We start from the raw sequence: 25526 nt of genomic DNA, 5'->3' as shown, positions 1-25526 counted from the left end.
GATTTTCCAAATTATTTAACAATTAAATACAACACATAGATATATTCCTGTGAAATGCTTTATTTTATAAGTAGACTTACAAAATAACTAAAACTAAAAATCAAGTTTTTCAGCCGGCCGTCCACCTTCAACAAGCCAAACAGAACCGGAATCAGCTTTCTGGAATATCTCCACGGTACCCCTTCCAATGTCTTTGCTCTCTTGCCATTCGATAGCCTTAATCTCTTTCAGAAAGTCATCTAAAGTTTCATCTTCCCTCACTTTGGGAGATTTAGTCATGCTCGTCGTCGTCATACCCGGGCATAGAGTAACAACTCGTACTCCCGTCCTCTTAAAATTATATTCTTGACCCAGGGATCGTGAGAAACCAAGCACGGCAAATTTAGAAGCATGGTAGTATGGTATGAGCGCTGTTATCCTATATCCGAAGATAGAAGATACATTAATGATAGTTCCACCTTTGCCTCCCTTATCCTTTCTCATGTGATCGAAAAACTTCATCGTCCACTCCATAAGAGCTGTGACGTTTACATTAATTGTTTTCTTAATATCTTTTTCGGCTAGGACTCCAGCGTTGTTTATGACAACATCAACATTCTTGGTGACACCCAAAACTTGTTTGTAGACTTTATCTAGATCTTCTGTAACATCACATTTGAAGAATACAGCTCTGTCTTTTCCGAATTTGGCCTTTACTTGTTCAAGGGATTGGAGTCCTTGTTTCTCATTGACGTCTAGCATGATGGCTAGTTTAGCGCCATTTTCTAAGAAGTGTTCGATCATGGTTAAGCCCAGGCCATCGGCAGAGCCGGTAATAAGCACGACTTTTCCTTTCACGTCTCTGTCCATGATAACGTTTGATAGAACACTAACTAATCAAAGCTTGCCCCCATCTATATATATATATATAGAGTGATGATTTGTCATTATCATTTTAGGGTTCAGCTAGAGAAAACATGAGCATGCTTTTGAATTAAGCTCGCACATAATAAGCATAGTGAATTTATTATAAAAATGTTTTCTCTTATCACCCTATTAGTCAATATATTATAAACATTATTTTTAGTCAATACATAAACATTAGAATCCATCATTATTTATCTATCTATTGATAAATAATTATATAATAGGTATTATTCATTCAAATGGTTCGAGTAAAATATTACCATTATCATTCACTAGCGGTCCGCCCCGGCTTCGCTCGTGGTACATATTTCGCAATAAAAAGTAGTCTATGTCCTTTCTCGGGTATCAAAATATCTCCATACCAAATTTCATGCAAATTGGTCCAGTAGTTTAGGCGTGATTGAGTAACAGACACACAGACAGAGTTACTTTCGCATTTATAATATTAGTATGGATTACACAAACGTAAAAAGCTTAATATGATTAGATAGGTGCGAAATAAATGAAATCTTGATATATTATTTCAGTTTAATTGCTTTTTTTAAGACGGATAGAAATAATTAATTTGACAGAAACATGCCAAAAAATATGAGCAGGACATTGAGCAGGACAATAATTAATAATTATTATCTTTTAAATTAGGTACTCTGAAGAATAGCTGCAGTTGTTGCTTACCTTAAATTATAAGTAAGTTTCTTACTCTTTATTATACGGTTTTCTTTCAACAGCAAATAAATTTATTAATTACGTGTAGAATATTGTACTGGACCCGAAAATACATAAACTTCGATTATAAAGTTGCTACTCATGATCCACCTAATAAATTATGCTGTGTTTTTTTTTGTTAAATAAAAAAAAATTGTATAGTCATATTGAAGAGTTAAATAAACAAATAAATTATTATCTAAATAATACGTGGCCGAATGTATTAATTTTTCGTGAATCTGTTTCTGAGAAAGATAAACTGATAAGCTACATCACCTTTCACCTAAATGTGTATTAAAATAAACAATATTAAACAAATAGATATGGTATCGGTAAATAATTAAATTTTATTTACTATTTATTAACTATTATAAGAAAAAACATACATCTACGTGACTTGCATAATTGAGTTAAGATAGTGTTGTTTTTACTAATATAAGTTTGATTAAAGTATGAGAAAGCATATTTCACATACAATAAAAAAATTAAATATTATAATACTGGTACAATTACAATACTACCTACTTAAATAGCAAGATTTATCATATCTATAATAATTTTAAGCTATATTGTATGCGCTTGTTTATTTTCTATGTAATGCTCTTATCTTATCAATATAAAAACTATACTGAATCCACTAAAATTAAAATCTAAAGTAAATCACCATCAAAATTATTTTTTTATTATTATTAGCTTCACCTGTATGTTTGTATGTAACCGACTCCATTTGACTCAATTTTGACCCACTTTAAAACGACGGATTTTGTTCAAATTTTGTACCTACACTTATCAAGGTCCGGTGACAATACATTAATATCATAAATTTATCCTTTTATCCTGATAAGGATCGCCAGGATTAGCTTAAAACCTATGTTTGTATGTAACAAATACCATGTTTAACGTAAATAAAGAATTATGAATTATGAATTATGAACAATAATTGTTGTATGTAACCGACTCCTTTCCTTTTTCCTTGCCGTACAAAAATCATGCGACAAGGGGAAAAAAATCGACACTTGCAATCCCCTCTCTTTCCGTAGTCCAGGGGGTGATTTGAAAAAGTACGGCTTCGGTTCCATAACATTATCTAGCATCTCAAAAGTACTATTAAAATTAATGCCGCCTAAAAAATATTGTTCCTTTAAATGTATATCAATAATCATCTTAATTTCATCGTATCCTTGATTTATAGAGCTGTAAAGTCATTTGAACCTGTACGGGAACTTTTTTTTAACATGATATTGTAAAATACAATTGTTATATTATAGTATTGTTGTTCAAAAGAAACCGTTCAAAAAAAAATATAGAGAAATGCAAAAACTGTAATTTTGCAAATTATTGTAAAAGTTTAAATATCATAGATTAATGAAATATAATAGTTTTCTACATTTTATTCCTTGTTTGTTAATCTAGAAATGTAAATAATATAATACCCAGAGTTTTATGGTAGGCAAGTATGTACCAAACTATCTAATATGCTAATATTAGTCATGCACTAATCAAGGCACTATCACTTCTTTTAACACCCCGTAACATCCAATGTCTATACTAAAAAGCCTACATCGCATCGAAACTGTCCAAGGAACTGTCTCACACATCCGCCGCTTGGTCCTTACAAATGATTTATGTGTTAGATAAGTTGCGACAAATCAGGGTTGAACTTTGACATACATCTATTAACTATGTAGTGACAGGCCCTTCGACTGGGCCATGTATAATGGATATAGCCGAATTGAATTTAGATGTAACTCCGATTCTCTTTTATTGATCTTGTTACATCTTATTTGGAGATAGGGAGCTAAGTCTTTTGAATAGCATGTGATTAAAATTATACTATATTAATGATAAAGTTATTAAATCGAATGCTCTGTCAGCCTTCTAAGTTCAAGGTACAGCTGTTGTCGATATGTGGTCAAATCATATCACAATCACCAATTCACTTTTATAAGGCAAACAATTACTTTAAATCGGTACTTAATCAAGGTGGTGTTATATAATTTTCAATCATACATAGGTCTTATTTTAATGGATTATGTAAGTTTTAAAAATAACAAATGTGTCAATATAGATGTAAGTACTTAAAAACTTGATTGGTATTTTTATTAAGGTTACATAGGTACTACGTCAAAAAACGATAATAGAGTTCGTAACAAAATCTATATCAATACGAAATCAGAAATAGAGCCTCATTCAGGCTGATAAATTAAAAAAGTTAAACTTCGTATTAGAGACATTTCGAAACTCTACATTATTCATTATTCTAGAAAATTCGACGAATCCTATATTCCTGTTACGAAATAAGCACACACTTATTAATTCCTTTCGATGTGATCTCAATAAAAAAATCTTATCATTCGCAAGCAGAAGGTCAATAATTAAGGTGATCTGCCATAAAACGACTCGACGAAAACAATTTAAAGGTAGTAAAGAATTTTATAGCTCTGATTTAGATTGGCAAATCACATCGCGTATAAAAATTTTATGATGATTTAAATTTTAAGGTTGTCTTGACGTTCCAATGAAAGGACAATTTTTTTTTACTTCCATGTACACGGATCGTCGATTTTGTCTTAGTGTGAATTTTTGATCCTTGTTCAAAATAAATAATGTTTTACGTTTTTTTCTGATTAGGTATCATGTTTAACTGTGGAACTCGGGTGTAAGAAATACGAACATAATCTCTTAGTTCATTATAGGAAATGTGTTTTGTAAAAGTAAAATCATAAAATTTGGTCAGTCAAAAAGTTTACGGGCTCTCTGGAGGTTCATACAGTGTGTTGCGTCCTTATTCTGATTTTTTATAAAATTTGTTTTGTTTATTTCAAATTTGATATTTTTAATATATACATACATAATTTTAATTCCTTATTATGATGGCATCTCTAAATAGATTATTTACATTTTCAAGGTATTTTATTTATCTAATAATTGAATTGAAAGTAGGTATAGAGACAATTATTAAATTTGAATATATTTATTTCAGTCTGTAGGTAAATGGTAAAATTATAATTTTTATGCTTTAAATGTCTATTTGTATGATAAGGTTTCCAATGAGAACTATTTTCAAACTAGGTGACTAGATGTCTAGTTATAAATCAAGCTATTAATATAAAAATATAATATATAAATACAATATGATACACTGCTCTTTATATGCAGCTATTTATTGTATATATATATATATATTATACCTATCTTTATATCCCAGGGTGACAAAGAATAAATAAATGCTTTGGCAGATGAAAATTTATTCCAATACTAAATTATAATTAAATTATAACTAAATTAAATTATACTACAATTATAATTCAACAACATAAGGTTTATAAAATGCTTTACAATGTAACTATCACGAGAAGATCTAAACACCGAATCCTACTTATATTATATTTAAATATCATATTTTAGATACATTTCTCACTCATAAATGTGTTAAACTTTTACAGAATTTTTACGTCCCAAAGGCGATTCAAGGAGACATAATTTCGCAAAGTATTTATCACGCCACTTTAGAACTTTTTTCTTTTCTCGAATGAACTCTTAGAAAGTAGAGCCTTAGCATCGTAAAGTTTTATATTTCTAATATACAGATAAATGATACTATAATATATAATCATATTAAACACCTTATATATAATATTATCTTTCTGTTATGATAAAATAATAAAATTATTTACTTTATCCATACTAATATTCTAAATGCGAAAGTAACTCTGTCTGTTTGTTACTCAATCACGCCTAAACTACTGAACCAATTTGCATGAAATTTGGTATGGAGATATTTTGATACCCGAGAAAGGACATAGGCTACCTTTTATTGCGAAATATGTACCACAGGCGAAGTCGGGGCGGACCTCTAGTATAAGATAAAAGAAGAATAGGTACATAGAAACAATGATTAAGATGAGGCGATTTAAAAACTGGAAAGGATATTTTATTCCTTCCCATATTATGTTTATATCAATGTTATATACTTTTAATAATGCAGTAATTATTGATTGAAAACTTAAAGTAAATAAATACCTAGGTACCTACTTAAAATATCTAATTCTCTGTAGGTGCCTTCTATTCATATTAATGCCTTTCCTTACACGTTGATGGAAAACATCTATCCTATCTATATTTACTGCACACATGGGAAACCATAATAATATTTAAAGGTACTACACTGCTCTAGAATAGCCCGGTATCCCGGCCGGGACAAGTCCGGGGCAATCCCTATTGTTGTTTTGATTAAATTTCAACAACATGCATATTGGTCTTTTTGCGAAACGCCCGAATTCAAGCCGGCAAAAATATTATCATACGAGATTTCAAAGGGCATTGTTGTATTTTCTGGAACATACTTGAAAGTGACTAGTTTTTCGTATGGAGAGTAGTGTTGGGAGGTCCTAGTATTTTTTCATGTAAACTTAGATTACTTATTACAATAGATATCTTACAAATAACTATACGTATGATCAAGAAATAACGATTAAAAGTATAATCAAGTTAGTACTATGTGTGTGTTTTTGAATATTAATTCGTCAAATAAGTTGATTACAAATAATTTTAAATTTTGTTTGGTTTAATAAGTTTTGTTAAGTTTAGAGTATTTAAGTCTGGGAAAAGCATAAATAATTTTCATTGTATTAAAATTTTAAAAAACAAAATAAAATCAGTATGCTTTTTCACAATATGAAGAACAACAGCTAATATTCAAATAAATAATAAATCTCCGTGTATGTTGTAAGATATTCTTCATTGTTTATCTCAGGAACTTTAGTTCCTGTAAGAAAAGAAAAATTATGGTAAGCTATCCTAGAATCTAGATGAAAAGTTAATTCTATCGAAATTTTCTGTTTATACTTTTTTTTTTACTTTATTAAAAACTGTCTTGAGTAACACACAAACATAACTATAATTATTTTCAAATAATACGAAGCTTGTTTTGTGAGTTGTGACAATATAACTGTAGTACCTACGTGCTATCGATAAACACATTAAAGGCAATCGCAGAAAGTTAGAACTGAAAACTTGCTAATGTTGTTTAAAATCGTTTTAACACCTGATAGCTGTTTCTGCCACTTTTACGATAATTGTCCTAGCTTTTCTTGAACCTTGTTTTCTACATTATTTTTAAATCAAATACCACATCTCTAAGTACTAGTAAAAATTGATAACTAGACTATTATTGTATTATTGTTATCATATTTTCTTACTGACATTGAAAATTGCTATTGAATTAATGGGATCATAATATTATAGAAATAAGAATAACGATTTATAATAGGTTTATATAGCTGCTATGTGGAAAACAGAGTGAATTAGTGTATGTTGATTGATTTTTTTACCACCCAAAACTGAGATTTTTAAGCTTCACATGACTTTGTTTTAAATAAAGTCATTTTTTAAACAAATACTCCTTATATTGATGTCCTAGTTACGGTGAAACTTTATTTGTAAATGTTACCTAATCCAGTATAACATTTAACATAATACTAAATAATTCCATATTCTATACGAAGTTAAAAAAAACGTTTTGCGCCGTAACGCTCCGCTGAACGGTTTTGTCCCTGAATGTTGCGCGAAGATTTCCAAACACTTTCTTAATCTAAAACTGATTGACTATAAATGGTTCGCCTTACAGAATCTAAGTACACAGACAACATGAAGCTGATCATAGCACTTGGCTTGCTCTGCCTTGTGGCAGTGTATGCAAGGGAGATAGGTGATGATGGCAAAGATCTCGTAGCAGCTGCGAGTGGGAAAGGTCATCACCACGAAGAAGGAGGTGGCAAGGAACACCACGGTCATCACCACCATGAACATGGCGAGAAGGGACACAAGGGACACAAAGGACATCACCACCACCACAAGGGCGAACACGGTGATCACGGGAAACATCACCATGCTGGACATCATCACGAACATGGCGGTGATCACAAGAAGCACTGGGATGAACACGACCATCACGGTCATCACCATGAACATGGCCATCACCACAAGGGAGGCAAGCACGGTCACAAGAAGCACCACGACAAGGGAGAGGAGACCGACGGCTACCATAAGAAGTACCACAAGGACACCTTCCACAAGGACCATCACTTCTACGATGACCACCACGACGAAGGCAAGCACCACAAGCACGGTCATCACCACGGACATCACGACAAGCACGGAGGACATCACAAGAAGGGCGGTCATCACGACAGCGGTCACCATGAACATCATCATGGCAAGCACGGTCATCACGATAAGCATCATCATGATGAAGACCATCACGGTCACAAGGGCCACCACGGTCATGAGGAACATCATCACGATCACCACGATCATGGCAAGAAGGGAGGCCACAAGGATCATAAGGAATGGGGCTTCCATCATGGAAAGCACTGAGTCAAACTGTGATATTATTAATAGGAAAATATTATGTTTAATAAGTTTGTAATGTGAAAAATTCAGAGTACAATATAAAGGTTTCAATATCATGCCAATTTCAGATATTGAAACGCTTTATTTTATTTTTCGCCATTGTAAAACGTATTATTAACTGTTATTTGTTACGGGTTTTGTTACTTTTATAAATGTTAATATTTTAAATATTGCCGTTTCATTTATTTTTACCTTTGAAAATTGTCGTGAAACATTTTCACAAACACACGTTTGAAATAAAACTTACTAAACATTATTGACTACTAAAAATGAGCTTTAATATACCTACTACATATACAAAATATTATGCTAATGCTATAGTATTGTTAAAATATTTGAATTATTGATAATATTCTTATCATCGTATTGATTGCAATATAGATAATGTATGTATAAAATATAATATTAAACATTATTGCGAACTTAATACAAAAAAATATAAAGAGATACCTAGTTATAATTATATAATACAATTATTATTATTATCTTATATTTCGTAAAATCATTTTCGATTTTTCGAACCTCCGACTTTTCATCGAAAAACATCTAATAACAAATGTTTAACGTTGAAATGTTTATTTTCAATTCATATCAATACAATTATGTAAACATATTCTTGAAGTTAATGTCATTATTTTAATAAGGTAATGTGTTTTATGAAATTATTGGTCGCATATTAATTTTACCTCATTGAATCAATTATTGATTTAGAATTTAGATTAATTATTTATTAGATCTTCCGATTAAAATAAAGCAATATATACTCACAAGTAAAAATTTATATACAATATCGGCAGGGCTTATCATTATTAATTACGAGATTTCCCCCCGCGGCTTCGCCCGCGTTTTCAAAGGAAAACCCGCATAGTTCCCGTTCCCGTGGGATTTCCGGGATAAAACCTATCCTATGTGTTAATCCAAGTTACCCTCTAATAATATGTGTGCTAAATTTCATTGTAATCGGTTCAGTAGTTTTTACGTGAAAGAGTAACAAACATCCATACAAACTTTCGCCTTTATAATAGTATTAAGGTGATGAATTAATTTTTCTAACATTTATGGCCCTTTTCAAACCTTCGTAATTTTTATATTATTAAAGTTGTCGTGATGAAAATTCTTGACAAGAAAGTTCAATAGTAACACAATACGTCTACCGTTTTAGAAACATGATTCCATGATATTTTCTCGATAGAAAAAAAATACAAAGTTCTCATTGTTATTTTTTTATAATCTCTGGCATCTTCAAAATAACAAACGTAAAGTTACGACTTTTTGGATATTAACTATAAAATATACAACCTATACGTCTACCGATTTAGAATTTTGAAATATGCGATGGTTTTGAAATAAACAAGAAATACTTGAAATTAGCGCGCGACCAGCCAATATAGCGAGAGCCGCCCTGTACCTTCCTACCCCGATCGCTGCACGAGTCATTCCCGCTACGGCCGTCACACGGGGAACTTGTGTCGCTCGCGCAATCGTAAAAAAGGGTGACAACACGATAAGACAAAATGAGACAAATGGGGACAATAAAGAAAATAAGAAGGAGAAACATAAAGGTTGGAGAAAAAAGAATGCTTACAATTGGAACAAATTAATGAAGAAGTTGGTTTTATTTTAAATTTGATGATAATTGTATTATAGACGATGTTTGATATGTACCCCTGTTTTAAGTACATAACGAATGTGTAAGATTTTTTTCATTTATAGCATAGATAATCTTTTCAGAAATCCGGAATCCAGAAGGAAAATAAACCCACTGATTGTTCACAATGTGAACCCACTCCTTCGTAAGTACCTTTATTCAGTCAAAAATGTATGTTATCAACGTTCTACTGGTTTTATCGCATGATTCCATTTTTAGCAAAAAGCAACAAAGTGCAAAGAAATAAAAAATCATGGTGAACTTAGTGGAAGTATGGCGGACGTGATATGGAACAGGAGCTCATTGGAGTAGTATTATATTTAAAAAAAATACGAAAAAATTTCAAGAATTACATTTCTTAGTAGGTGGTAGATAAGTATGTTGTATAAAGAATTTGATGTTGATATTTATTTCATTTATACTTACTACACCTGTGCGGGAAATTGCTTAGTACTAAAACAGGTTTATATTCATATTTACATAGTAATGTGAGTTTTCATTTCGAAAAATTTTGTGTAAGTATATTAAATTGAGTTCCTGGGTGATCTGGAAACACAATTGGGCCCGGAAGATGGCGCTGCAGTCACTCCTCCTAATCACATGAACCGATTTGGATGAATATTTGTGTGCACATTTCATTGTTGTGGGATGATTGGTTGATTCGTTTTCACATTAGCTAATATTATGTATTTTTGTTGTAAACTTAATTTAATATTTATAAAACATTATTATTGGTATAAATAAGCCAGTGTTCGTCTCACATTGCTGTACCTGCCTACCTACCCTACCAGGGCCTAACTTTGTTCTGGCTATTTTATTTTGATTATTTGTAATGAATAATTACAATTATAATAGAGTGCAAAAAATAAATACATGCGTCAATATATTTTGTATTTTTTTTTAAACAATTTTTCTATTTAAAAAAATATCATTCCGACCGCGGCTTTGCCCGCTTGGAATTAGGTTATATCGTGAATCCTGTTTTATCCCACAGAAGTGTTCAGTTCGGATAAAAAGTATCCTATGTGTAAATCCAGGCAATTAGCTATATTTTATCAAAATTGGTAATGTAGTCTTGACGTGATTAAGTAACAACTAACAAAAAAATATACAAATTAACATCCAAAGTTTCGCATCATTTTTACTGTATTAGTGATATCTTCTACTCTTGACTTTGACTGAGAAGAATTAGGGTTTATAACTTCTTTCAGAAATAGTACCTTTCATTTCTGGGCATGATGTAATATCTACGTCAGCATCAAATTCTATCTAAATCAATTCAGTAGTCCGCGTTATTGATTACCATTTCATTTTTTCAGAGTAACAATATTTTTTGTTATTTTAAAGATTATTTATAACCTGTATTATTTTGTAATAAAGTAAACATTACGAAATAATAATAATTATTAATAATGTCTAAGTAGTTGTTGGAAAGAAGATTATTTGTTTATAAGCAAGAAAATAAAACCAATAAATCAACAATTGAATAAATGTATAACAATATTATAACTGTATGACGACTCCATACATGTTTGTCCCGAGTCGGCCAGCGGCAGCGCGGCGAGTTTGCAAGAATGACTTCGCGCACACCCGCGTTCGCGATAGCGAGCTATTAGACTCCGCCCGCCAAGCAGTGGATTTTTTTTTTGTGTATCGTCTTAAGATTAAGATTTAACATACAATATTAAGCAAGTGCCAAATAGGTAGATTGTGTAATGAACACAAACATGCAAGTGATATGTGTGAATTTTCCTTGTTTATTAATTGGATATAATCAGACATCACACTAGCTTTACAAACAAAAAACATACCATTTTTAATTACCTGTTTTGTATTATTTGTTCCTGAGTCCTAAAATACCTAGACTGTATCGTCATCATCGGCTCACTACACGGTACAATGTCTTTATCAATCAATTCGAATCTTGACTAGATTCACTTTATTTTGGTTACCTAATACCTATAACTACCACCGTTATAATCATAATTTATTAATAGACAATAAATAAAATATTATAATATCAAGTGTTTTTTATAATAATATGTATCAAATGTTTTTGCTGTACCAATATTATTTGAACAAAACTGCTTTTGAAATTATTTCATTTCAAGACACCATTATAATTGGTTATTCGCCAATAAGTAATCCTATTGTAGCTAACATTATTTCTTCATAAGTGTGGTGTTCGTTAGTGAATTCCCGCTGGTGTCTTTTAGAAATTTAAAACTTCTCAACAAAACGGAAACGCAATATATTAATTACATTATTTATCCCAACGTTTCAAACATTCTACAGCCAGCACGAGAGACTCAATCTACCGCTTCTGAAACCTATTTAATATCTAAATGTAGATATAAAATTCACGTAAATTAAACATGCAAACAATCGGTACCATATAACTAGAGCCATCACTTGCACAACGTTCAAAACGTACTAAAAACTCCACAAGAAAAACAACACGTTACATAGCCCGCTATACTAACATCCTGTACCAACATTACAAAGTTACTTCAACTATCCCGTTCCAAACTGCTACTGTTTGACCCAACTTCGGTGATGTACTAGTATAACTTGAACTATCTACATTAATAACTAAATTGTTAGACTGTGGTGAATGGAAAACGGAACTCTGGTTATAAATTTCGGTTGAGTTATTCTTGATGGATTTTGTTTGCTCTGCGCTTCGTTATTGGAGATTTTTATTAGCATTCTCATTAAGAGGGGTTGTTCCACTACGCAGATACATGAAGATAAACTATAATAGACTACCAGGAGTTGTTTGAAATAATAAATTGCCGCTGATAATAGTAAATAACATAAGAATCTAATAGTGCAGATATTAAGTGGGCCTATTGGAATGGTCATTAAAATGTTATTTTACATGTTTCTGCTAAAAATACACCAATTTTATAAAGCGGAAAAACCTACGCCTTTACCTGTTTAATGTCGATTTAACTGTTAAACCCTAAAATATTTGGGGCATGTTTATTAGTTTAAAATAATCTAAATGAAACTTGAGTTCTTTCATGACGCGAAAACAATGGATTGAGATTAAAGTACGCTTATACAGGGTGTCCCACTGTTGGTATACTAAGCTCAAAGGAGGTTATAGTTTTGCATACGCCGAGTACGTTTAAAAATAATTAAAAAATTCCAGACGCATTTTTTTTAAATAGATGAATTCTTAAAACTCTATGTGTACACCCATAACAAGCAACCCGCCCAACTTTGCCACCAGCACGTGAGCTATCGTTTAAGATTATGTTTTCATAGATAAAATGCTCATATTAGAGAAGCGGTATATGCCGGCTGCGCGAAGCTAGAGAGGAAAACATGGATTTTCAGGAAAAATTTAGCAAAAAATTTTGGACGTAATTTTTTTTAAAAGTATTTTTTACGTGATCAGTGTATGCAAAACTACAAGTTCCTTCGCGCTTAGTATACCAATAGTGGGACACCCTGTATATGTGCATGTGAGTGAAACCGCCGACAAAAGTCTAGTTGTATTGGAGGACTTCTTATCAAAATGCAATATCTATAACGGCGACTTCTTGCCTACATATAAAAAAATAAATAAAATTTTGCAAATAGAAAATCATCTGCAATTTAATTACTTTAATTCACCGGACATAGCGGCATTGATGAAAAAACACATCAAAGTAAAACTGAGTATTGTGAATAGCGTTAACAAATGCTTTCTTCATCAAAATCAATCGACTATAAAAGACTAGATCTACACAGTCCAAGCATACAAACATCAATCAACAACATGAAGTTACTTGTAGCCTTTGGCTTGCTCTGCCTTGTGGCAGCAGTATACTCCATCGAATTAGCTGATGATGGAAAGGACCTTGTAGCCGCTGCCAGCGGTAAAGGTCACCACCATGAAGAAGGAGGTGGAAAGGCACATCATGGACACCATCACCACGAACACGACCACAAAGGACACAAGGGACATAAAGGACATCACCATCACCACAAAGGCGATCACAGTGATCATGGTAAACATCATCATGGCGGACACCATCACGAACACGGCGGTGATCACCATAAACACTGGGACGAGCACGATGATCACGGTCATCACCACGAGCACGGCCACCACCACAAGGGCGAGAAACATGGCCACCATGAACATCACGATAAGGGAGAGAAGACCGACGGCTACCACAAGAAATACCACAAGGACACATTCCATAAGGACCACCACTTCTATGATGGCAATCATGATGAAGGCAAGCACCACAAACATGGTCATCATCACGGACACCATGAACATCATGATGGCGGTCACAAGAAGGGTCATCATCATCACAGTGGTCATCACGGTCATCATCATGACAAGCACGGCCATCACGATAAGCATCATCACGATGAAGACCACCACGGTCATAAGGGTCATCACGGTCATCATGAGCATCATCACCATCATGACGACCATGGTAAGAAGGGCGGTCATGATGGCCACAAACATTGGGGCTTCCACCATGGCAAGCACTGATAAACTAAAAGGCTGTAATTGTTCGACTATCTTTGTTAGTTAATATAATTGATTGTCACTTAGGTAATCTGCTTCATAGTCCAAAAAACTATTGAGCTGTATGACTAGGGTAAATTTATTTTTTGAGTGCCAGTGACGATGTGAATCGGTAGTTAAGAAATAATAATTAGAATTTTCTTTATACCTAACTACGGGCGAACATCGTCAATTTCACATTAAATGGCGGACCATTGAATATCACAATTTACTGTTAATTTTCTACTTAGATAGGCAATTATTATAATTTGTTATATCGTTTTACTATTGTTGTTGGTTTTATATAAAATTAAAAATATATTAAAATAATTTTTACTGTCTTCCCAAAAACACCTCTAAAATATTGATTTCCTACTAACAAAACAGTTTTGTTTGGATTGTAACTGTGCAAAACAATCGACCGTTCTTCATCAAGTAAAACAAAAATACAAAAATTTCTAATAAATGAAGGCCACCAATCAAAGTAACACAACTGAATATCTACGTTTGAATAGGCCAAATTATGCAAATAAACTGGACAAGATGACATACTTGCACACATAAAAATTTCTACATTATTATAGGGTACATACAGGTTCAAAGAGAAATCTCTATAGGGTTAGATTGAGCAAAGCCAATGCAATGCCAATGCATTAGTGACACACAAATGAGGCAAACTAAATGGAGTCAGACGGATTCGCTCCAGCAAACGTGACGTCACTGGGAACATTCCTACCAATGTGTATTGTGATTAATAGAATCAACAAGTGAGAAGATGCAGCAGGAATAAAATTTTAGGAACCTTTTTTTTTTTGGAAAATATTTTATCATAGTGATCAAGTTAAGGGACACCTGAGTTTCTGGGCAATAGAAAAGGTATAAGGTCATATTATTATATCATGAATATTTCAGAATGCTATTTTATTAAGCTTAAATTATTTTATATCAAAAATAGAGCTGCACAAAATCTAATAAGTGCACATAATAGTATCTCAATCAATTATATTCGTTTTCTTGTAGATAAGAAAGAAATTAAATTTTTAACAGTAGCAAATAGGTAGTTACTTCTTGAAATTACTCTTCTTCTATTACATTTCCTAAAAGTGAAATCTAAAAAATATTCATAGTGCTAATAAGCAAATCGCTTTCGCTTGTAACTTAAGCGAACTTCATCTAGTCAATGATGCGTCTCAATTGTAGCGATTTAAACTAAATACATACATTTCTTGCATACCCATTTATCCATTAATAAATTATCTTGTCTAATTTAGGGTCATAAGCACTAATTATATACTTACTAATATTATAAAGGTACTACGAGTTTGTATCTTTGTTTGTTTGAACGCACTAATCTCAGGAACTAATGGTCCGATTTGAAAAATTCATTCGGGTAAAATAGCCCATTTATCGAGGAAAGCATAGGCTATATAATATTATATCATCACGCTAAGACCAACAGGAACTGAGCAATGCTGGTGAAACCGCGGAGCACAGCTAGACTTAATTTTTTTTTTTTTTTTTTCAATCATTTATTCAAGGCTTTTGAACGAATGTTCATGGCAGCCCCATTGTAACAATCAACTTACAAACTAAACACAAATTAATAAACATAATATATATCTAAATAACAATGAGAACGCCTAGGAGCCAGCGCTATACGTTGAAAGAAAATCTCCCACCATGCCATACACCAACCCTGCCTCCTCCGAGCAAGGGTTGGATAACGAGCTACAAAAAATTCCCATATTGGCCCGCGAAGCATCTAGCTTTTGAAATAATTCCACACGTTTCGTCTCATTCCGGACACACTAGCTAGACTTAATTATAGATACAAATATGAAGTTTTTTTTCGTACAATACAAGAGACGGAATTTAGTTTCGACTAGCGCAAAATATAAAAACTAATTTCTAACCTTCACTTTTGTTGAACCGCCATATGATGTGTAGATAGACATACTTAACTTTATAGTTTGTTTTAAAGTAATATTTATTTCTAAAGTATCAGTTATTGAAAAGAGATATTAAATTCGTAATGAAATGCATTCTTATAGTTACAAATAGTTTGCAAAGATCTAATTATGAATGCTCAGTTTTGCAGCATTGCTTGCGGCATGCTCAGCCTTGACCGTAACTCTCGTGGTCAATGTACCGTAAAATTGTTTTGTCAATATTAATTTATTGACCACAATTGTGTGTGATAAATAACGGTATTTCACAAAGTTGAATGTAGTCGATAATAGCAGTCTAATTCAGGTTTCTTGAACCTGAATAATGATTGAAAGCAAAAGTGATTAATTGTTCAACTGTGTCTCTAATATTATAAATGCCAAAGTGTGTGAGGATAGATGTTTGTTATTAGGTATTTCACGTAAAAACTACGTACGTACTAAATTTGGTATGTTGGTAGCTAAAGACCCAAAATAAGATACTTCTTATCCCGGAAATCCCACAGAAACGGGAAATATGCTGGTTTTTCTTAGGAAACGCGGGCGAAGCCGCGGGTAGAAATCTAGTCGATATATTATAATCAAACAATCACGTTTAAAATCCGTTAAAAGTTCTAATTGTAATTCTCGCGTAACTCAAACAGAAGATAAAACTATATTATCTCCTTCATACAAACTGCACATAAATATAATCTTGACTCTAATTATGTAATTGAAATATTATTTACTTTCCTTTTCACCCGTGACTTCGCCTGGTTTTTGGAAAACTTGACAAATTATATTATACAAAAGCCTTCCTCGGAAAGTCCATAAGTTTTTGTCTGCAGTACAATTATTTTTAAATTATCGTGGATCTAAGATTGTGGCGAAAAGCTATTTCCCTTCTAGCTGTATACTTTTTGTGGTTCTTTGCGAGATGATGTGGTTTTATATTATGTACTTAGTTTAATATAGTAGGTACTAGGTACAGTATTCTTCCTTGTTGTAGAATTACTTATCAAATAGTAAAGGCAGTTTATTTTATATAAAACTAGATTTCCGCCCGCGGCTTCGCCCGCGTTTGCAAAGGAAAACCCGCATAGTTCCCGTTCCCGTGGGATTTCCGGGATAAAAACTATCCTATGTGTTAATCCAAGTTACCCTCTATATGTGTGCTAAATTTCATTGTAATCGGTTCAGTAGTTTTTACGTGAAAGAGTAACAAACATCCATACATCCATACATCCATACATCCTTACAAACTTTCGCCTTTATAATAGTATTAAGATTATTGTGGATTCGAACCTACTAGCTTTGGCGAGTTTTAATGTTAATTCTTGAAACAACAGTTTATACTTTATTTCATACATTTTTGATTACCAAATCTACACATAATTCGTGTAAAGTGTGCGTGAATAATCAATTTGTAAAGAAACAATGTATTATTGTATCTACTATTACGTATCTTTTAAATTGAAAAATTAAGACGAACAAGTAAAATAAAGAAATACATGTAGGTAATATCTTCTTATATATAAAATTCTCGTGTCACAATGTTAGTCTGCATACTCCTCCGAAACGGGTGGACCGATTCTCATGAAATTTTCTGTGCATATCGGGTAAGTATGAGAATCGGCCAACATCTATTTTTCATATGTACCACGGGCGAAGCCGGGGCGGACCGCTAGTTGTCTATAATATATTGTATCTAAAACTGTTAAAAATGTTGTATCAATGTTGCGACGTTAAGGAAACTGTTCTTATTGTTAATTTTAAAGTACCTATGGACGTTTAACCTATCACGCGTCTGGCGCACAGCCGGCACCGATCCCGATAGTGTCAAGGGAGTTCACGAAATCTAGCTTTTTTATGACTACCGAGTTTGAAAATTTTATTTACCCTATTGTTCTATAATTATATGCCATGTATTATATATTTTTGGAAAGAGGAAGAAACTAGTTATAGCATAAAAATGTAATCATGACGATATATTTTTTCTATAAAATTATAAAAAAATGATTTTCTTTTGTTTTAATTTTAATTGCTTACATACTAACACTTACATGATAATGCTGAGTCATCAAATGATCATATTCACGTTTTCATATCACTACACGATTGCCAAATACATTCACTTATATTTTCACACATTTAACACAACGTATTTCACTATGAATAATAACAAATCTCCATTATTCACAAACAAGAAAAAAAGCGCCATTTTGCGTCTTCCGCACTGAAAAGTTGAGACACTTTTTCACTGAGTATTCTTCAAATATCCCTAAAACCAATATCATAAACGTATTCTACGTAAAATTTCCAGTAATATACGTCTCAATTATCACTCATCTAATTATTCCTCTCGGCATAATTCACAATCCAAATATTCGTTGAACAAGACAAATGTCACAAACTATGGCCGATGACGCAACTCAATCAATGATTCACTTTTTTTTTTAATTTTGTGGTTTTGGTCTCTATTGCCTGTCTCGGAGTCGTGTCGATTCGAATTATAAATGTTTAAGGCATAGAGAAATATTTTTTATACTGGAAACATTCACTTGTAATTCACTACAGATGGCCTTCAATGTCTCGGGCCGCGTTAGGCACAGAGTTTGTGCGCAGTACACTACAGTACAATTTGCGTTACGACACAAATATTGTGCGTAGAACGTGTCACGGGTTAAATGAATATGAGTCATAGCTTGCAGTCACTTATTAGCATATAACTTTTACAATATAAGATGCTTATTTTCACCAAAGTTTGACGCTCTTTCGAAAGCTACTTACCACAACATTGCGCTCATAAAATAGATTCGATCGTAAAATATTTGATTATACACGACACTTGTGACGAAGAAAATGTCAATTTGTATTCTAGAATTTTTTATTAGTGATATTGTGTTGATAATTTTGTATAGAGTAGATAAAAATAATTATTATTTTGTACATTTTTAAGGTGTAAATTATTGAATTTAAAAAAAGACAATGTGACGGAACTATTTCATTTTTCTCTGATATAACAGTTTTGTTATATTTTTTGTCTAATTATGAAAAAGAGAAAATAATTTGGTACAATTTTATCGCTCTACATAAACCGTGCTTTATCTTTCGTCGCCATTTTCTCTTGCTAGTTTAAAGAATGGAAAACAAAATGTCACGGAAGAAAACAATTGATGCTAAGTTCATTGACACTTAGAAACCACTTAGTGAGTACTTATGATCAATTCTACGTACCTCTCATTTGAATCTTCATTGAGATGACAGGTATAAATATTACAGAACAGCCCCGGCTTTGCTTAGGTTGATTCGATAATAAAATAGCCTATGTCACCCCTGAATTGTGTACCTTTCTGTTAGGGATGTAGAATTTTCATGATGGGTTCAGAACTTTCCAAGATTAGCCTCTACTCACATACAATGTGAGAACTTTATATATTTTTTCAGTAAAAGATAATACCCATCTAAAATATCTTAATGCCGAAGCTTATTTTGAATGTTTACCATCCCTTTCTTCCCTACAAACGATTCACTTACCTACTTAACTTGTTTTATTAGCTTCTATACCTATATACATCGAGTACTACTCAACTACGAACAATGAATAATATTATGTTCATCGAACGTTCTCGTTCTCGAGCAAGATTCCAATTATTAATAATAGAAGTCACACTATCATAAACGACCCCTTTCTTTTCACATATCATAAAGAAATATGTAATTTTCGTTGACAATGGTTTGTAGCATTACAAATACACATCTTTATAAATAAACTGCCTTTCCAATTTAACGGAACTCACGATAATATAATATTATAAGAGGTGAATATATAAAATTCAAGTGTGTTAATCTATGCGGCTGCGCATCCATACAGCACTCATAAAATGAGGTTGAATATGCAGGTGTCAATAAACTCTGATAATTTTCTTTGGATAAGAGTACGATTTCGATTGTAAATGGCAGAAGATACGCCTTTAAATAATGTATGAAAGTAATTTGATACATTATTAAAGGCATATCTTTAAAACGTGTACGTTTGGTTGTTACGTAACAAACGTGTGTTTGTTACGTTTCAAACAATTAGCCAATTTAAGGATTGGTTAAAATTTTAAAACTAAAGATGAATCTATCTTTTATTTACGTTCTTATGTAGTACCTAGGTAGCGTTTAGCTACTATTATGTATTCTGTGACCTAGGTAACCTACCTTCTTCGCAAAAAAAAGGAGGAAGATGGTGTAAAAATATTAAAATACCTAAATAATAATGTCCTAATAAATATCAAAAGCCAAATAATTTCATAAACAATATGACTTTATTGAAAACTATAATTCAGTATGTACCTACACAGTACATTCAATACAGTTAAATTAATTTGTAATTACAATACCGGAACCATTTTCACATCATAATCAGCTGCTAATTGATAAATACCTGTTATTGGTCCATATTCCATAATTATTGACTGCCTCTAATAGAATATTAGATATGATGTGCTAGTTAAAAGCAAATTTTTTGAGATAAAGAATGCAGATAAACAATTTAAAAAAGTGCTGTATTATTTAAAAATATTATAAAACAGCTTATGTCTAAAGGAGCGATGGTAAATCAGTATAATAAATTAGTTAACTATAACTTCCCTTAATCCAACTACAAGTGAACATCACAAAACATACATAAATATAGAAGTAACCCTCCAAAATGTAACCAATGCACTGGGCCTAGTATAAAGAGAGAAGTAGGCTGACTCCTGGTGTTTCGAAGCGCGCGGTACCTAATCTCGCGGTACCTAATCTCACTTGTCATATTGATATTTTAAATTTTTGTATAACCAAACACCGACCGCTCACAGCAGATCACAGCTTGTTCGAATATAACTTACTTTTCTCTTTTTACTATGCACCGGGCTTATTGAGCAAGAATTCGACAACAGCATCAACAATTTCAAAGCTTTTTATTACCAAATCCCTATAATATCGGCTTCAACCGCAACCATACAACGTTGTCTATAACACGAGCGAAGTTATAATCCACCACATGCAGTTTCTCAGGAGTAGCTTCGCAGGGTTCAATATTAAAGTTCTTCAGAATAATGTTGGCCACTTTTTGAATAATATCCATCGCCAATTCCTCGCCTGGAAGTTAAATTTTATAAAAATTCGACTGGAGTTATACAAACAGAAAAGGAAGTTTGGTTATTGGTATTTTGGTTTTTAATTTTCTATTCTTCTTTGATAGATACGTTTGTTTCACAGCCGTTTTAAATGATGGTTACTAAATTTGTAATGCATGTATATATTTTTAAGAGTAGTATTAATTCGTTACCTACAACATGAGCAAATAATCGTATAATAATTATTATATATATATATATATATATATATATATATATATATATATATATGTTAAATACTTTTAAAGAAAGCACAAATTCTTGTAGAGAAAACCCAAAAGCATGATAAAATTGGTGTAATTATTATTTATTATACACTTCATGCACGTTAGGGTCTTTTAATCGGCACACCGATTACCTACGTAAGTGAGCTGAGCCCTAAGGTACCAAATTCTAACCAAACTTCGTGTGAAACAAATAAAATAATAATATTAATGTATCCTTTCTTTCCTTTACATTTCCTATACAATCCTTTAGAAAATCCTGAGGAAAAGCTTTGAAGAAGGTTGAAGGTATAATTTATTTGTTTCTTAACATTTTAACATAGAATATATTAAGTAAGTAAACATAAATGTAAGAGAAAAAGAACTGAGGCTACTTTGCATAAAATTATATAATGTATAGGCAGTAGAAATAATTATCAAAAGATGAGCAACTTACCGATACATTTTCTCGGTCCTAAACCGAAAGGTAAAAAGGATGAAGATTCTCCAATATTTTCAAATCTCTCCGGTGTAAAAGAGAGACCGTCTTTGAAATTATTTTCATCTTTATGAATAGCTTCTATTGGTACTGTTACTGTCAGTCCTTTATCAACTAGAAAATCGTTTTTAGTAAACGTATACATCTTCATACATTTGCGATTAATTATTGAGTATGGCGGATGAAGTCTTAATGTCTCTTTAATAGCCAAATTTAAGTCAGCAGTATTCCTTCTAGCGTTTTCTTGAATTTGCGGATGTTTAGCCAATTCATATAAGAGAGAAACCAAGACTTTCAAGCAAGGCGCATATCCCTCGCTTATAAATAAAGACAATATTGAGAAAGCTTCGTCTTCGGCTGAATCTTTATTCAGTTTTGTTTTGGAGTTCTTAACTTCATATGGGAAAATCATTTCAGCTTTTTTGACGTCGTTATATATTTTTGTATCTTTTATTACATTCCGGTATTTGTTGTAGAGTTTTGCAAACGGTGTACTTAAATTAAATAGTACGTATACAGAAGGGAATATATCTTTCAAATAACTTTTCAGTTTATCCTGCAATGTACGCTGTTCAAACTCCTTCCTCAAACATGTTATAATAGATCCTTCAACATTATTACCGATGAGTAAATCTTTAAAAACAATATCCAATAACTCAGACAATAACTGTTGAACGTTCGTATCTCCATTGATTCCGGACAAACAGTCATGTAAGCCGTCTTGGATATCTACGCTCTTATTCAACATTGATTCTAATCTGCTACGAAGTAGAGTCCACTTTTCACCTTCAGCATAAAACAAATTGTTTCGTAAACAAACATCCCTGGATTTGTCCAGCCCGAGGCCTCGGCAATGGAAATTCGAGAAATCCGTTGATAGAATTTTCCTTACTGCATCTGGATCCTTTACAATCAAATCTGGGATTCTGCTTTTGATACAACCCACAAACTTGTCTTTGGGATAAAGGCTGTATAGATGATTCACTTCGTCAGTCGTGCTCCTTAGCCCGAGAACCCGGTGGTAATCGCTCCCGAAAAAGGGAAGTGACATTTTGTAGGGCACATGGCGTATGTACCAATAGCTGAAGAATTTAGTCACATAATCGAATATCAACGCAAATATTAATACGAGAAGTATGAATAAGTTTAAGAGGAAACTTTCGAAAAACATTGCGTTCGAGCTTGTCTGATCTTCGATGGGAACTGAGTGAAGATTCAACGTCAGTAGGTCATAGTAACGGTTCAAAGAGGCTGTACACCTCTTGTACAGGTATTTTAAACTAAAACAAATATGGTATACACCAATTTGACTCTTGCGTGGTTACAATAAGAGTGAAATGCATTTAACTCGATAATAATTGATGTGATATTTACGCGTGTTCGGTTAAATAGTAATGGCAGTGAACTTACTGTTTAACTTTGTTTATCTATAAGTGTGTGGTTCTTGAAACCTGTTTAAATGCAGCGCGCAACTTATTTCTTAAAATTTTCGCCCAAAATTATATAGAATATTATATTATTGAAGTGAAACTTTTTTATCGGGGTTGGAAAAAAAATTAGTTTAACATTTTTCCGTTACGCGCCATCTTTTTCTTATCCCTACCACGCGTGATTCGACGTATTTCTGTAAAGTTGCATATAGTAAATTATTTTTTTTTAAATAAGGTGATCAAGAAGTTTCACTTCTTACGTGTGTACACTACATAGTACACGCACGCATTTTTTTATTTTATCAAAGCTTTATTTTTTTTATTTGCAATTTGTATTTAATTTAATTGATAACATTACAGTAGTATAATTAATACTCTAAGATAGACCTATTAGACTAGAGTAGATAATTTTTGAAACAAAAAAAAATCGCAGTCGGATGAAACCCATTAGAAAAGGAGGGGAATATGATAAAAATGTAAGGAAAAATAAATTACGGTCAATCCGAGTTCGGGAAGCGGGAGGGGGGAGCTTTAAAGAGAAAAAAATGGTTTCTCTCGATTTCCGACAAAACTACAAGTCCTATAGAAAAAAGTTCAATGGCAAAGTTGTAGGTAATTAAAAGTTCTACAACTTTTGTATTCACAATTTTTTCACATAACCTAAAAATTTAGGAGAAAAATTCAAAAAACCAAGTTTTTGGTCTTTTATTTCTATCTACTTCAAAATTTATTTTTTTTCTACGAAATTTGGTGGAAACTTACTTTATTATGTCCCAAATACACTGTAATTTATTTGATTGAAAATATTTATTTTTTCGCCTTATTTTGAATTAATACCAAAAAAACAACCTAATTTTCAATCGAAAAGTCACCCGTCAAAATATCAGCTTTTTTCAAAAACTTGGGGTGCCTTTTATTCATTGAAATCTCTACTTTCATATGATGTAAAAAAAATAAACACCACCATAGTAAATGTTCTCAGGAAATGCATACAAACAGTCTGAAAATAAGCTTTTACTAAATCAGGCACACTTCTCGAACTACCTGAAATGTTTTTATCGACATCATTTTGCTTTTGAATATGCTGTAAAATATTGAACTTAGAACAGATAATTATTTTTCTTTTGAAATATTACTGAAAAGCCGATACAAGAGAAGATATAGAGTTCAAGAAGTGTGCCTGATTTAGTAAAAGCTTATTTTCAGACTGTTTGTATGCATTTCCTGAGAACATTTACTATGGTGGTGTTTATTTTTTTTACACCATATGAAAGTAGAGATTTCAATGAATAAAAGGCACCCCAAGTTTTTGAAAATAGCTGATATTTTGACGGGTGACTTTTCGATTGAAAATTAGGTTGTTTTTTTGGTATTAATTCAAAATAAGGCGAAAAAATAAATATTTTCAATCAAATAAATTACAGTGTATTTGGGACATAATAAAGTAAGTTTCCACCCAATTTCGTAGAAAAAAAATAAATTTTGAAGTAGATAGAAATAAAAGACCAAAAACTTGGTTTTTTGAATTTTTCTCCTAAATTTTTAGGTTATGTGAAAAAATTGTGAATACAAAAGTTGTAGAACTTTTAATTACCTACAACTTTGCCATTGAACTTTTTTCTATAGGACTTGTAGTTTTGTCGGAAATCGAGAGAAACCATTTTTTTCTCTTTAAAGCTCCCCCCTCCCGCTTCCCGAACTCGGATTGACCGTAATTTATTTTTCCTTACCGACGTCCCCCGCGAATAATCCGGTAATGACGTATTACGGGGTTTTTCATGTTATGCGTTTTTCGGCATCTAGAAGTTAAAATACACCATGTAAATTTTTTTCAGAATTTTTCTATCTTTATTTACGAAGATATGAAAAATTACGCGTATATTCCATAAAATAACATTAAAATGTATTTTAAACGAATAATATGGTTTTAGATCTTTACGAAAAATAATATCAATATGCTTCGACAGTAAACATTGTTACGATATTATTCAGGTAAATAGTTTTCTACATTATTTAAGTAAGTGCTAGTACAGGCTTATTCGGGGTTTTATTAAGAAATCGATTTCCAGATACGTTCATTATGGAGTGCAAGTATGAAAGGTATTTTTT

At 32.2% G+C, this 25526-nt stretch overlaps 4 protein-coding genes and 1 long non-coding RNA gene across 5 annotated transcripts; 3 read left to right on the top strand and 2 right to left on the bottom strand.

The window, feature by feature from the left end:
• Positions 1 to 40: 40 nt before the first annotated feature.
• On the bottom strand, positions 41 to 879 carry LOC149909141 (15-hydroxyprostaglandin dehydrogenase [NAD(+)]-like). Its single transcript, XM_090120241.1, has one exon. The coding sequence runs from the start codon at positions 847 to 849 to the stop codon at positions 94 to 96; it is 756 nt and encodes a 251-aa protein (XP_089976367.1). The 5' UTR covers positions 850 to 879; the 3' UTR covers positions 41 to 93.
• Positions 880 to 7260: 6381 nt separating this feature from the next.
• LOC149909140 (uncharacterized) lies at positions 7261 to 8154 on the top strand. The gene has a single exon (XM_090120240.1). It carries the CDS (start codon positions 7261 to 7263, stop codon positions 7987 to 7989), a length of 729 nt encoding a protein of 242 aa, XP_089976366.1. The 3' UTR covers positions 7990 to 8154.
• An 892-nt stretch (positions 8155 to 9046) lies between these two features.
• On the top strand, positions 9047 to 10557 carry LOC149909139 (uncharacterized). Its single transcript, XR_016458640.1, has 2 exons — positions 9047 to 9818; positions 9893 to 10557. It is a non-coding gene; the product is annotated as an uncharacterized LOC149909139 (long non-coding RNA).
• A 2885-nt stretch (positions 10558 to 13442) lies between these two features.
• Positions 13443 to 14174, top strand: LOC149909138 (uncharacterized). Its single transcript, XM_090120239.1, has one exon. The coding sequence runs from the start codon at positions 13443 to 13445 to the stop codon at positions 14172 to 14174; it is 732 nt and encodes a 243-aa protein (XP_089976365.1).
• Positions 14175 to 20648: 6474 nt separating this feature from the next.
• LOC149909137 (putative cytochrome P450 6d5) lies at positions 20649 to 23194 on the bottom strand. The gene is made up of 2 exons (XM_090101373.1): positions 21946 to 23194; positions 20649 to 21247 (listed from the first exon to the last, which is right to left on the bottom strand). The coding sequence occupies exons 1-2, from the start codon at positions 23156 to 23158 to the stop codon at positions 21081 to 21083; spliced, it is 1380 nt and encodes a 459-aa protein (XP_089957499.1). The 5' UTR covers positions 23159 to 23194; the 3' UTR covers positions 20649 to 21080.
• Positions 23195 to 25526: the final 2332 nt, after the last annotated feature.

Source organism: Colias eurytheme, chromosome 4, assembly GCF_061535395.1.
Source record: "Colias eurytheme isolate Ceu_HAF_F1 chromosome 4, ilColEury1 Martin Lab GWU primary, whole genome shotgun sequence".
Classification (NCBI taxonomy): Eukaryota; Metazoa; Arthropoda; class Insecta; order Lepidoptera; family Pieridae; genus Colias; species Colias eurytheme.
Note: the sequence above shows the minus strand (reverse complement) of the source record. Positions and strands in the feature narration are given on the sequence as shown.

What these genes read in the sequence shown, in the direction of transcription:
- LOC149909141 (XM_090120241.1), bottom strand. Translation starts at nt 849, where the DNA reads ATGGACAGAGACGTGAAAGGAAAAGTCGTGCTTATTACCGGCTCTGCC.
- LOC149909140 (XM_090120240.1), top strand. Translation starts at nt 7,261, where the DNA reads ATGAAGCTGATCATAGCACTTGGCTTGCTCTGCCTTGTGGCAGTGTAT.
- LOC149909138 (XM_090120239.1), top strand. Translation starts at nt 13,443, where the DNA reads ATGAAGTTACTTGTAGCCTTTGGCTTGCTCTGCCTTGTGGCAGCAGTA.
- LOC149909137 (XM_090101373.1), bottom strand. Translation starts at nt 23,158, where the DNA reads ATGTTTTTCGAAAGTTTCCTCTTAAACTTATTCATACTTCTCGTATTA. An exon ending in AGGACCGAGAAAATGTATCG is followed by an intron (nt 21,248 to 21,945) that starts GTAAGTTGCTCA and finishes TTTAACTTCCAG; the next exon opens with GCGAGGAATTGGCGATGGAT.